Raw genomic sequence first — 13,755 nt, 5'->3', positions numbered from 1 at the left:
CTGCTGCCCTGCAAGTCCCCTGCGACTCGTGGGGCCTGTTCCTCCAAGCTGGCTGCTCCAGTCTTAGAGACTCACCTGAGAGGAAATGGTGGCTCTCGCTTAATGGAGTCTCTGGCTTAATGGAGTCTCTGGCTTAAGGCATTCCCTGGAGGTAGGCCCTCCACTTACAGGGAAGGGGCAGAGAAGGACGCTGATCCTCCTCTGTCACTCGGAAGCTGAGAGGATCCTGTCCCTGTTGCCCTGCGGCTCCCCTGGGAGTCGTGGGGCCTGTGCCTCCCGGCTGGCTGCTCCAGTCTCAGAGACTCACCCGAGAGAAAATGGCCAATACTCATCCTTATAAGACTGTGGTTATAGTCGTGTAAAACATCATGCTGATAATTAGCAAAAGCATTCAACACATAGTTAAATGGAGAGTAAATAAAATCCACCATGGTAGCAGACAGCCTGTGACAGCAAAAGGGATGTGAGACTAGAGCATCAACTGAGAGGCAGAGTTTAAGATACCCAATCGGTAGTCTAGTGGATTCGACTCTTCAGCTCCACTGAAAGCAACCATGCCAGTGTGCATAAACAATCTGGAAAGAAACGAGAGCAGATAGCATTTCACATTCCCTTTCAGACTTCACGAGTGAGACGGGACTGCTATAGAGAGTTGCGACTTGTTTAAAGGAGCTTTGCATTTGGTGACTAGAAGGAAAGATGATAGTTTTGAGGTTGCTTTTTATTTTTCTTCCACAGTAATTAGTGAACGCCAGAGGGAGCAACTGACATCGGTGAGCTACTCCTGTCGCTATGCTCTGGGCCTCTTTTATGAAGCAGGCATGAAGATTAATGTCCCTTGGTCGTGCCGGTTCTTCAGCAGTAACCACTGCATATGCTTCATCTCCATTGATCATAAGAAGCGCAATATAGGTTAGTACTCTCATGACTTTCCTTACACATAGGAACAGTGGTGGGTGTTGGTTGAAGAAAATGGTGTTTGAGTGTTCCCATGGTGAGCAGAACAAGTGTTTAACTCCAAGCCACAGGGGATAAAACTTAATGTCTCATTTGCTCAGTTATGAAATGCACAGTGTAACCAGAAAGGTTTCTCAGAAAATCATTCATCACGTGGATTGTATTATTGAGTTCATAAAAATAGTGTCTGAAAGTATTTCAAAATGACCTGTGTTCTATTGCATTAATTTAGATTGATGTGTATGCAAATGTTTTTCTCATTGTCTGTTTTTTGGTGAGATTCCTTTGGGTTATTTGGTTTGGTTGGGTTTTGTTTTTTTAATTTATTAATTGCTGAGCTTCCCTGGCTAGATTAAAAAGTGAATTTTACCATGCTATTAAATCCATCATATCCATATTATTTTGATGTCTGTGGACATTTCATTTTTTTTAATGAGGCAAAATTAGTTATGATTAAAGTATCTGTCAAATGTTTCATGAGAACCTTCCTAGGATTCAGTAAACTCTACACTTTACCTTTTGATAGAAAATAGTTTTAAAACTTAAATTTGATTTACAAAGCCATGTGTTTTAGAGGCAGAAGCAGGCAGATCTCTGAGAGTTTTAGGCCAGCCTGGCCTTCAAAAGAAAGGAACAAGGGGAGGAAGGGATGGAGGGAAGGTAGGAGGGAAGGAGAGAAGGAGGAATGGAATAGAAAGAAAAAAAAAAGAGTGAAAAGAAAGAGAAAGCCCAGGCAGTAGTGGTGCAAGCCTTTAATCCTAGCACTTGGGAGGCAGAGGCAGGTGGATTTCTGAGTTCAAGGCTAGCCTGGTCTACAGAGTGAGTTCCAGGACAACCAGGGCTACACAGAGAAACCTTGTCTCGAAAAAACAAAAAAACAAAAAGCAAAACAACAACAAAAAAGGAAAAGAAAGAAAGAGAGAGAAGGAAGGAAGGAAACATGATTGGAGTGAGGGAAGAGAAAGAGAAAAGGGAAGGAAGGGAGGGAGGGAGGTAGGGAGGAAGGAAGGAAGGAAGGGAGGGAGGAAGAGGAAAGGCAGGAGGTAAGAGAGAAAGAAAGAAAGAGAGGGGGGAGGGAAGGAGGGAGGAAGGAAGGAAGGAAGAAAGAAAGAAAGAATGAAAGAAAGAAAGAAAGAAAGAAAGAAAGAAAGAAGGAAAGAAAGAAAGAAAGGAACGAGGGAGGGAGGAAGATTGAGTCACAAGAAATGGTCATGATTTTTTTAAAAAACAACCATGAGTGTGTACTCAAAGCTGTGAGACTGTGGTGATGCCTAGGGCGATGCTGTTCATAAATAAACTGCAGTGATCTAAGAGGACAAGACTCGCAGGAGGAACTGCAGTGAGTTTGTTATGGTGCTTCACTGCACAGCAAAGCTTTCATCAGTCCATTAGTTAGAAGTCTTGCCTGATAGAATCACCGACTGATGTCTCTTGGCTTGCCAGAATTTTATGATAGGCCTAGGCTGCTTTTTCTATCAGAGCACACAATCTAAGAAAAATGTTTCTTTTATAACTTAAAACTCCCCAAGGGCCATGCTGCTTATGTTAACATGACACCACATCTATATTTGATCAGCAGCTCATGAAACGCCCTGTAACAGCTATGGACTTTAGCGGGTCCATGGAACCCTCACAACTCTACAGCTGCTTTGTTCTGAGGAAATGAAAATAATCCCTGATCCTCTCAAGTTATATACCATGAGTAAGACATTATCTTTGGTGTGTAACTTCATAAGATAGGATATCTATCAGGGCATATATTTAGCTATACATAACAGAAAAAAAATAGGCATGTTTAAACAACATGAGGTCATTTAATAATCTGCTATGAAAAACTGATCTATTTCTTAGATTGATATGTTGGAAACATAGGGTGCCTCTCAGTAGTAAAGAGCATCTGTCTGATACAGGCAAAGCTCTACTTCCAATCCCTAGCACAAAATAAAATGAAGAAAAACTCATAGATTAAACCCCATGCTAATCAGTATTTTTATTACTATGACAAATACCCAAGAGCTCAACTTCCAAGGAGGCTGAATGTCACAGCATATGTTCTCTCACAGATAGATATAGATGTAGACACACATGTTTAGAGACAAGAGTCTCATTGTATAACCCTAGAGCCCAGAACTCACTACATAGACCAGCTAACCTGGAACTCCATAGATAGCGGCCTGTCTGCTTGCTGAGTGCTGGAATCACAGGCTCTGCCGACATATGCAATCTATCTTCCCATTTTTATACCTATGAATTTATGTAGGAGTGGTTGTGGATATATCACATGAAACTGGAAAGGGAACTATAAGAGAGAAAAACAAAACAAAACAGGATTAAGAAGGAGCCATGGGAGGAGTCATACAATATGTAAGACATAAATGTGGGAAATACCAGGGACAGGAAGGCACAGTGAAAAATGAGCAGTCAGGGACAGAGAGTCAAGCAAGGCGCAATGTGGATGAAAATGCCACACAGATACCTGATACTTTGTCTCAAAGTTTTTTAAAGAGTAGATGGCAGAGCAAAATTGTCCACCTCATAGGCTTTTTTCTTCTGATTTTTCAGCGTATTAGGTACCACTCAGTAATTAATCTCTGGCAGTGTCCTCCCAGACACATGCACAGGAGATCTACACTGATCTCCCAGGCAATTCTCAATCCAATGAAATTGATAAACAGCATTGCCTATCACAAAACCCTCATACCAGTGAGATGATACTTGGAGATTTAGTTCAAGTCATAATGATTATATGGAGTCCTAAGGGTGGCATCTTAACTCTCAATAGGACAAAAGCCTTATACAAACAAAAGAGAAAAGCTCCCCTTCTCTCTATTACTACTTTCATATAGCAAGGGAAATGTGTGGTAGAAATATAGAAAGATAGTAGGTATTGTATATCAGGAAGCAAGCCCTCACCAGGAACCAGCTCAGCTAATGCCTGGATTGTGGGGTTCTCATGCTTGAAAACTGAAAAAAAAAAAAAAAACCTCCATTTATGAGAACTACAGAATCTCCTTAAAGTCTCACTTCCATTTATCTATCTATCTATCTATCTATCTATATCTATCTATAAATAGATAGATAGATATAGATATAGATATAGATATAGATATAGATATAGATATAGATATAGATATAGTTCCAGGGATCGAAGCACATTAAAGCCTAGCAACACACTTCAAAAGAACCACTGCTGACCCTAATCCTTCCCAAGACTCTATCTAATAGTTCTTTAATCTACTTATTCTCATATATGGATATCTGACCTGAATTGCTACCTGGATTAATTCCAAACTAGCCACTAGTTAGGCAAGTGAGAGTATCATGAGTCTGAGGTGGGTGAGATTATCACAAACCTACATCAAATTTACTCCTGGAGCTGGGGTCCCAGTCCTGTTAGCCATGAGAAGGAACGCTGCCTGAATAAAGAAAAGTATTGTTATAGAGAAAGAAAGAAGGCACCTGGTGGCTGTGCGGCCCTCCGCACTTCCCACTGTCTTCCAGCAGTTACATCTCAAGCAGGAGGTAAAAATTTAAATTTATCATAAAAAGAAAAGAATCATATATATTCAAAATTACCCTTTAAGACCCATAAAACTGCATACTTTTGAGAATGGCCAAAAAAATCAGTAAACTTAATACAAACATTTTTCACCTTTCAGATAGATTTCAGTTTCTCTGGGTGAGGTTAGAATAAAAAGCTGGATTGCATGCCTAAGACACAGTGATGTTTTCTACCAGGAAAGTCAGACAAGAAAGTAAGAAATAGTCCTATCCCTAAACAGACTAAATTTTCTCTACAAATGAGGTGGGAGGGTGTGTGAAAGCACCCACACAACACTGAAGTAAAAATGTATAAAACTGAATGGATCTGAAAAGGTGAAATACAATATCAAGAATTTCTCACGGCTGTCAATTTTTTAATAATAGATATTTAAATTTCTCTTAATATCAACAACCACACAATTTTAAAACTGAGTCAGAAATCATGTTTTGTTATATGCCCACTGTGGTAGTGTCTCAAGCCACCAAGAAGTACCTACCTTCCTTTGTCAATTATATGGAAATTGACCTAGTGTGCATTCGTTAACTTGTATAAAACCTGAAGTGATAACTTTTCTTAACATAAAATCGTGCTGCCTTCACCTAAACTGTTTAATTTTTTTCTATCAGAGTCCAGAGTACTAAGTGTGTCAAGCTAACTTAACATGATATTAATGCATTTATAATGCAATTCCCTGTATTTTAGCAATGCTGACATCTAAATGGGCAAATAAGAGACATGTTGTTGTTTCTGTAGCTCCACCCGTTATCTAGCCTTTGGGTTATTTTCTTGAGTCAAAAACTAGTATCATAATACACACACAAATAATGGAGGGGGTGCTTGTGTTTTGTTGGGGTAGAAAATGTAAATGTACAAAAGATACACAAAATTTACCAGCATTGAGACTACAAATGCAGTCTGTTAATAAATCTCCAGGGACAGAAGATGCAGTGACCCAAACCAAATGCAGGGCAAGGCCTACTCACTTGGCACATGTCAGAAACAGGCAGGAAATGCAGAAAGCCACAGCCAGAACCAATTAAAGAAAGAAAGAATACTAGAATAAAAATGAAACTGTTAATGGACCCAGAATCCTCTTTCTTTTGATTTATTATGTTCACAGTCATCCAACTAAGTTGATAGGCAAAAATGGAGGGCTGGGCCTCCAAACCGGGCACATCAGCTAGGCTCACACCCTGCCCATTAGTGCACAACTAAGTGGAGAACACTAATTTTGAGGCAAATTGATCCTATCTTATACCTATGCATGTAGGAAGAAGAAAACTGGTTTTGCTGAACATATTGCCAGTTTTTGCTGTGATATGTGGTATATATTTAATCTATAGAAACCTGAGTAGATTTGTATGGATGGTAAATAAGTTTCAAATACAAGTGCAAATCCTTTAACTTGTGGTCACCACTGAGGGCAAAAACTGAGTAATTGCAAGGAAGACTACAGAGTCCGTAGACAAAGATTCTGAAAATAATTAGCAACGTTATTCATGTAGGGAGGGCAGGAATGTGCCACATCAGTATGTATTTACCATCTGGGATATCTGAAGCCCCTCAAGTTGAACTTGGTGTTAAACTAAGGCAAGAGTTAAGTTGCTCGTGTTCAACTTACTCCAACTACTTACTAGTTATATAGCAATAAATTACTTAACCTCTCTGTATCCCTCTCAGTACCATGAGGAAATAATAATCCCAAAGACTTATTGAGGAATTAACAGCTTGAGTATATACTTCAAGTAAGAACGTCACATGGCACTTAGCAAAAAATAAGTCAGTATGTGTGGTTCTTACTATTTAAAGACTCTACTGTTCAAATTAGATATTATATTCTCTAAAGCAAAGTATGCAAACATAAAGGTCTAAGTTAAGTGGCTTTTGTCTTCTATTATCAGTACATTTCGGATTCTGGACAAATTAGGTAAATAAAACATATTAATGATCTTGAAAATAATTGATCAGACTTCTTGTCTTGCATTCCTTTTCACATTTCCAAGACATTGATGATCAATGAGTGGACAATGGATAACAATCTAAAACAATTAATTCAATTTACAGCTCTAGAATCATAATGACCAATGGACATAATTGAATAATTTTCAACATCTAATCAAAGATACTTATTTAACTCATTTAAAAAAGAAGATAAACAAATTTGAAAAACTTAGCTTTATCACATGGAACTTATCATTGCAAGAATTTTGTTGGCATAATTTAGTAGCAAATAATAACATATTATATACTTCATTTAATTGCTAATTCCCAAAATATGTAGAAATGTTCCTCATGGGCTGTTTATTGCATAAACTTTTTACATCAGGAAAGATAGCATAATACAAGGAGTAATAAATAATTGTGATTTATCCAAGACTTTAAATCCAGTCTCCTTGTGATCACCTGAGGGATTTTCTTGATTATTCCAACTAAGTGGACCATCAGTGATATGACAGCATAAAATGATCTGCTTTGAGATTTGAATAATGTGGAATGATTTGAATCTGCAGAAAATGAAGTCCAGAGAGGTAAAAAAAAATTATAAAGAGAATACAAAAAAAAAAAAAAAAAAAAAAAAAAAAAAAAGAAAAGAAAAGAAAAGAAAAGGGGAAGACAGGAAGGAAGAAAGGGAAATAACCATAATCATAAAAGTCTGTCACGTCCCGAGCTCGTTTCTGCTTTAACATCTGAGTTCTCAGAGAACATAACAACCTTGCTAAAATAGTGGCGCTAACAACTTACAAAGGCTTCTTATAGAAAGGGCAGCCTTCAGTTCAGTTATAAAATGGATACCGCTCATATAAACCAGGTGAGACATTCTAATTACAAATAGGTATTATGATAGTTCTGCCATGATAGATATAGATTCATAGATGATAGAGATAGGTAGATATTAATTACAATACCAAATCTTGGAGTAATGACTTACAAAAAAAGTTTTCTATTTGAGTAATAATGAGTTATCTTTAGAGTAAAAAAATATGTATACATATACTCATATATAACATATGCAAACACTTATATGAAAGTATCTGCATATATGCATATATATTTTTAAAGTAATAAGACCAGGGTGTAAAATACTCTCATTTTATATCTATTTCCCCACATTTAAAAACAAAAGTGATCTTTCATTAGAAAATGAAACATTCCGCCTTTTTTGTAAGGAGAACATCTGCATACAAAGTCAGACCAAACGGCAGACCCCTTTTAGCCTGTGGTTTCCCTGTCAATCTGTCCTCAGCAGGAGGGTACATCAAGATAACACTTGTCCACCCACTTGCCAAGCAGTTTGTTTCAGTATGATAATTATTAGTGCCAGAGTTGGAAATAAACAGAATATCAGCTAAATGTTTACATCAAAAATAGTCTAAAATTACTGAATTACTAAAATATGCCCAGTATATTACTGGGATGCATATCTGCATGTTTGTGTCTGTGTCATACACACACATACACACACATACACACACACACACACACACACACACACACACAGACTGACACACAGACATACACACATACACAGTGATAGTTTCTTTCAGCTAGGTTAAAGTCCCAAATTTTTTACTTGTATGTTTTCCATTTTCAAATTATTCAACTGGAGAAATATGCACAAATGAGTTTTGAATGCTTTCTTTGTGCCAGTCATTGCACAAAGAATTGAAGATTCCAAAGTCCCCAATATAATTTCATGAAATTTGATCAAATGGAAGATTCTGAACATAACCATTTGTGTTTGGTTCATTGAGACTTCTAAAAAACAATGTAAATTCATATAAGGATCTATACAATATAGAGTGTAAACATTATGGGCTATTGGAAGAATACGTAGAAGCTTTTGTCATGACATACCAAGTAATTCTTTTAGGTGAAGAAATAACAGATAAGCCAGAGGCACATATAGATTTTTAAGTTGTCTATATGTAAGCTACTCTGGAACTTCCCATAACCTCCTACTGTCTCAAAATGACCTTGATCTGAGCAATTGTTTTATGTCCTTGCTTCTTCTTTGCTGGATTGAGGGGTGGTGTCATAAATTAAAGCCCAGGCATTATTTGCAATGTTTTGGCTAAAATTTGGTAGGAATGTTCAAGTCAGTTCCTTTGCAGAATTTCCTGTCAGCTTAATTAATATGGCAACCCTCACATCTGGACAAGAGCCTTATTTTGAATTAAGATAGAATTGATCCTCTGGATTCAAATATAGAAAGCTCGAGTTGATGTTTCTGTAGTACTTGCGACCATGTCAGCTGTTAGAAGAGACAGAAACTGAACGAAGGCTGTGTCTGTGAGACTGGGCTGTTTTGAAAGATCTTCAAGTTTAAGGCCTTATTGCAGTCTGAAATGAGGTTGTCAGCACTATGAGTTGTAAGCCAGGGCTCAAAATAATGTGTGCTGCTCAGCTTCCCAGACAAGTGCCTGGTCTCCATCATTCTGGAGGCATCTCAAAACCCTTACAAGTTGAGAATGGTATTGTGAAATTGTGTAAAACTCAAACAGCTTGTGAGCCTCAGGTCCTGGGAAACAGCAAAGGCTCGAGCTGGACAAAAGCTTGACAAGTATTCATTGTGGTCCATTTTTATCTGTGACCATGGCAACACTCTCCAGAAGAGATGGGATCACTCCTTTACCTAGAGGCTCTTCAGAAAACAATTTCACCACTTCCTGTACTGTCAAGAATTTCATCTCAAATCAATCTAAATGTCTCATGGGCTACAGAATTTATGAGCCCTGACTGCAGAGCCTGCTGCTCTCACCAAAATTAGAGATTCTGTCTTTCAGTGCAAATAAGTGTCATCATTCACCATACTTGCTGTATAGCCACTGGTCCCTTTATCTTGATCACTATTGAAAATAAGAGGTAGACATTATCATCATGGATCATAGGGGTAAGTATCTAGTGCTTAACAAATATTTTCCGAGACAGCTATATTACATATGTAAGTCTGAAGAGCCCTTCCCTAACCCTGATACAACCTCTGAGAGCTAGTAACTTAGCAGTAGCTATCCACTTAGCTGGGTAGGAAGAGAAACGGCTAGGCAGTGATTGTTTATTCCTTAGGCAAGCTAGGGACCTGTTACTGTTGACGTTAAATTATGGAAAATGGATGAGCTCACCATTTAGATGCTAGATATGAAAGCCAGTGAAATCTATGTGAATGTCTCTGGCAACTACTCTGAGTTGCCTCCTTTTAATGCCCAGTGACTACGCTATCGGGATGGCTGCACTGTGAGGTATCGTCGGTGAGATCTGGAAGAGTTTTTGAAAGTTTTTCTCAGAGAGGTATTCTGGGTAACCATTTTCCCAGGTCCCTGGGGAATATACATCTGCTTTCAATGGTACTGTAATGTATTTCTTAATTTCCAAAGTTGCACTTCAAAGAATCCTGCTGTTCTCTTTGTGAAACGTATTTCTTTTTAATGCTTAGTTGAAAAACAACTGTGCTCCAGCTGAGATATTTAACTTAGAAAACATGATAAACTCAATAAAGTTGGCGTTTACTTTAGTAGTTTTGTGTTTGAATATCAAAATAATATTAAAATGGTATCTTGGATAGACTCTTAGTTACTGTTCCACTGTGTGAAGAGACATCACCACTAAGGCAAATCTTAAAAAAGAAATCATTTGTGGGCTTGCTTACAGAGTATTAGTCCATGATCATGGTGGGAAATAGACAGGCATGGCACTGGAAAAGTAGCTAAAAAGCTTTGCATACTGAACCTCAGGCAGTAGGCAGAGAGAGAGGGAGGGGCAGACAGACAGACTGGACCTGGCAAAGTCAAAGGCCTGCCCCATGACACACCTCCAAGGACACTGCCTAATGGCTCACCAACTGGGAACTAAACATTTAAATATATGAGCCTATGGGTACCATTCTCATTCAAATATCACAGATAGTAATCTTTCACAAATGAGTCCATGTTTAATCCAATGACAGTGGCTGAGGAGCTCTTTATTGTAAGTTCGCAGGTGCTATTCAGTATTGAGCAGTGGACTTGGAGCATAAATCCTCTGTAGGCTGTACTTCCGCACTTAGAATTAGGTTGACCCTGGCCATGCTGCTCCTCTTTCTGTAGTGTTGAATGCCAGCATCTTCATGTGACTCAAATAACAGCTCTGTAACTGTGTTTCTTAGTTGCTTTGAGTTTCAAAATGTTGTATGACAAGTAGATTGTCTCTCTAAAATGTTATAAGAGTTGAATAAAATAGTTTATGCAAAAACCCTAGTATAGCATCAGAAATGTTCATAGTAAATGCCATTTTTATAATTGTCACAAACAGCATGTTTTACTATTAGTCTTTCATTTATATGAGTACATTCATTTTGAGAATGAGACAAAAATGCCAATGTGTTTCAAAGATTATCTTTGTTAAAGTGATAGCTCTCACACATAATGAGAATAAACAATCTCTCAAGAATTAAACTCAGAGCAGAAGTTAGACGGGTTTCTTCCTGCTTACGAGATCTCAGATTCCTTTTTAATAAGACTTTTGCTGTTAACACAATGTACTGATGATCAGAAAATAGGGTATTCTCTGAGGAGATCTGGCTTCAATGATTAAGACTGTTTCAAGAGCAAGTTTCAAAGTCTAACTACACAGTCTCGCCACAAGAAATCACTATGACACAAAAACTTTAAGTCAGGTAGCGTTTTTAACTGCCCAGAATCACTAGTCCATCCTTTTGTCATTTGTGACATTATTGACTCGGTTCAGCCTAAAAAGCTCTTCTGATTATTACTAGTGAATAGCTTGTTCTTCAGTGACCTGAGAAGACTTTGATAAACTCTCTAAGGTTACATGCAGACCTTGGTATTTTTAATGGTGATTTGTCCTGTAGACTTCATATATGTGCTCACCTATATAATGAGAAGAATTCAAATGTACCATACAGGACATTGAGTTCCCCACATAATGTGAATGAATATTATGAACATTAGAATCTGAAAAGAATCTGCTGAAATCCCATTAATATTTATAATTGATCTGTGGGACTAGGGGACATCTTTAGTATAAAATATTTCAAATTCATGGTTGTAATAATGCAGGATCCTTGAAATTAAAATAGTTTTTTTCCACTGAACCAGGTTTCTGTACTATATTATATATAACTAGTGAATTCTTTGTTGCAGTTATTATATGCTCTTACACTACTTAGTAGGGTCAAGAAGGTGACCTTGAAACCTGAGTTCAGCTGGGCCTAATTCTCTTTTTTCATTAAAAACAAAATCCCTGTTTGTTTCCTTTCCCTCCTATTTTCAGAGTAATGGCTGCTCGAAGAATTTCTTCTTTAATTGAAGAATGTTGCCCAAGTACCCAGATCTAATCTTTAATCATAAGCCAAATAATAACAGGAAAAATAATTCCATTCCTCTCATTAGGAAAGAATAAGACTGTGCAAAGTGGCCTGATTGATTTCCTCTCCTAAAGGAGGACAGGAATATTTCAACACTAACTTAAATAACTTCATTATCTGATTGGTCTCAGATCTTAAAATACAAAGTTTTATAATATCAAAGCAAAATCTTCACCTTAATGAACAAAATGTACTAGAGCAAAGATTTTGGTCAATTATAGCCAAGAGATATATTTCATCTTTTTACAGAGTCCTTTCAAACAGTGACAGATCTAAAGCTGAACCCAACCGTGCAGCTACTATGTTGACAACATGATATACCAAAGGCAAACTAGTACACGGGCTCAAGGAGGAAATCTTGCCTAATTCAGGAAAACAGGCCAATGATAACATCACTTAAGACACAATATTCCACATAGGGCACAGTGCTGACTAGGACAAAATAGCAATGTGTAATAAAGGCTGGCTTCACAGGAATGGGGAGGATTGAAGAAGTGGAGATTTTAGTAAACTGACATCATAGAAAACCTAGGATTTTTTCACATATTGTGGAAAGAGCTCTACAGCCAGCGAGAGCCTAAAATCTTAATGTGAGCTAGGTTAAGCCCTCTGCCCTAGGGATCTGAGTGAGGTCCAATTAAAAGACCACTGAATCCTTCTGTTTTTTTCCTTTTGGCAGCACAAGTAAAAGCTGTAACAAGCTGAAAATCTCCCATTGTCCCAGGATAAATAGATGTTTTCATAAAGCTTGGGGGGTCTTAGCCAAAGGACAGGGCTTCTCTTAAACAGACCCAGAAATATATACAGTCTCAGTAAATGTGGCTTTTTTTTTTTTTAACGATCAGAATCTGTGGAAGTTTTAAAGGAATTGATGCTAGGAAAAAAAAATTCCAGCCCTGGACAAGAGTAGAAATCCGAAATACTTGTGAAAAGTGCTTTCTTCATTTTTTTCATTGATATCCAACTATTCTTCCATGCTACCTACCCATTGCCTAGTCGTCATGCGTGGCATGACGCATACCCACGCATAGTCGTCATGCGTGGCATGCGTGGCATACCCACGCATAGTCGTCATGCGTGGTCCTTGACAGTCTTCCATGTTTCTAAAAGATGAAATCACTAGTCTTTCACTCTCTTGAGCAAAGCTCAGGAAACATCTTTCTTTCTTCCTCTCCTTTATGTCAGTGAACAATCTGTAATTAAATCATACTGACTGCTCCCAAAGTCCACTTGGAGCTCATCTCTTCACTGGCCTTGACACTGCAAGCCACTGTTTTCACTCAAGTATCCTCTAGATACTTAGCTTCTCCAGGTCCTCATGGAGCCAGAAACGTCTTCCCAAAGCCCATATCTGCCCATGCCACTCACTTGCTTCCCATCAAAAGCTCTACAATGCCTTGTTTTGCATATACGATTAAACCTGAGATTCTTAACTTGTCATACAATGGATTAAGTGATCTAGAACAAGGGTCACAAAACTTTTCCTACAAAGGCCAGATGATAAGTACTCTAGATTTTGTGGGCCATACAGCCTAAGAAGCATCTACTCCGATCCACTGGTGTAACTAAAGCTATATATACTATGCAATGACATGGGTATGGCCATGCCTCAGTAAATTAGTACAGATACAAGTATGCAAATGATTTGGTATCAAGACCATAGTTTGTGTGCCTCAGCATGTGCCTACCTCACCAGTTCGTCATTCTTATCCAGTCCAGCAACCCTGTCACACACTTTTTAACCAGTTGTGAATTTTTCCATTTTAATATTTTCCTCTCTAGACTGTCAAAGTTGAATTGCTCCTTCTACAGAGGCGATTTCTTCCTCTTCTTCTCCTTCTTCTCCTTCTCCTTCTCCTCCTTCTCCTTCTCCTTCTCCTTCTCCTTCTCCTTC

The 13,755-nt window shown here is 38.1% G+C and overlaps 1 protein-coding gene and 1 long non-coding RNA gene across 4 annotated transcripts in view; one reads left to right on the top strand and one right to left on the bottom strand.

Moving 5' to 3' along the window:
* Positions 1-13,755, top strand: part of Rnls (renalase, FAD dependent amine oxidase) — a 262,909-nt gene that overhangs the window by 206,181 nt on the left and 42,973 nt on the right. The window contains exon 5 of the mRNA XM_031390110.1: positions 739-912. Within this exon, the coding sequence (XP_031245970.1) occupies positions 739-912 (174 nt within the window). The remainder of the gene's footprint in view (positions 1-738; positions 913-13,755) is intronic.
* Positions 1-13,755, bottom strand: part of LOC116103752 — a 54,178-nt gene that overhangs the window by 9,168 nt on the left and 31,255 nt on the right. The window contains exon 3 of one of the 3 annotated variants that reach the window (XR_004123570.1): positions 3,110-3,256. The exons of the other annotated variants lie outside the window; for them this stretch is intronic. This is a non-coding gene — a long non-coding RNA (uncharacterized LOC116103752). The remainder of the gene's footprint in view (positions 1-3,109; positions 3,257-13,755) is intronic. 3 annotated transcript variants of the gene reach the window in all.

The sequence above is a fragment of the Mastomys coucha genome, unplaced genomic scaffold (genome assembly GCF_008632895.1).
Source record: "Mastomys coucha isolate ucsf_1 unplaced genomic scaffold, UCSF_Mcou_1 pScaffold21, whole genome shotgun sequence".
Classification (NCBI taxonomy): Eukaryota; Metazoa; Chordata; class Mammalia; order Rodentia; family Muridae; genus Mastomys; species Mastomys coucha.
Note: the sequence above shows the minus strand (reverse complement) of the source record. Positions and strands in the feature narration are given on the sequence as shown.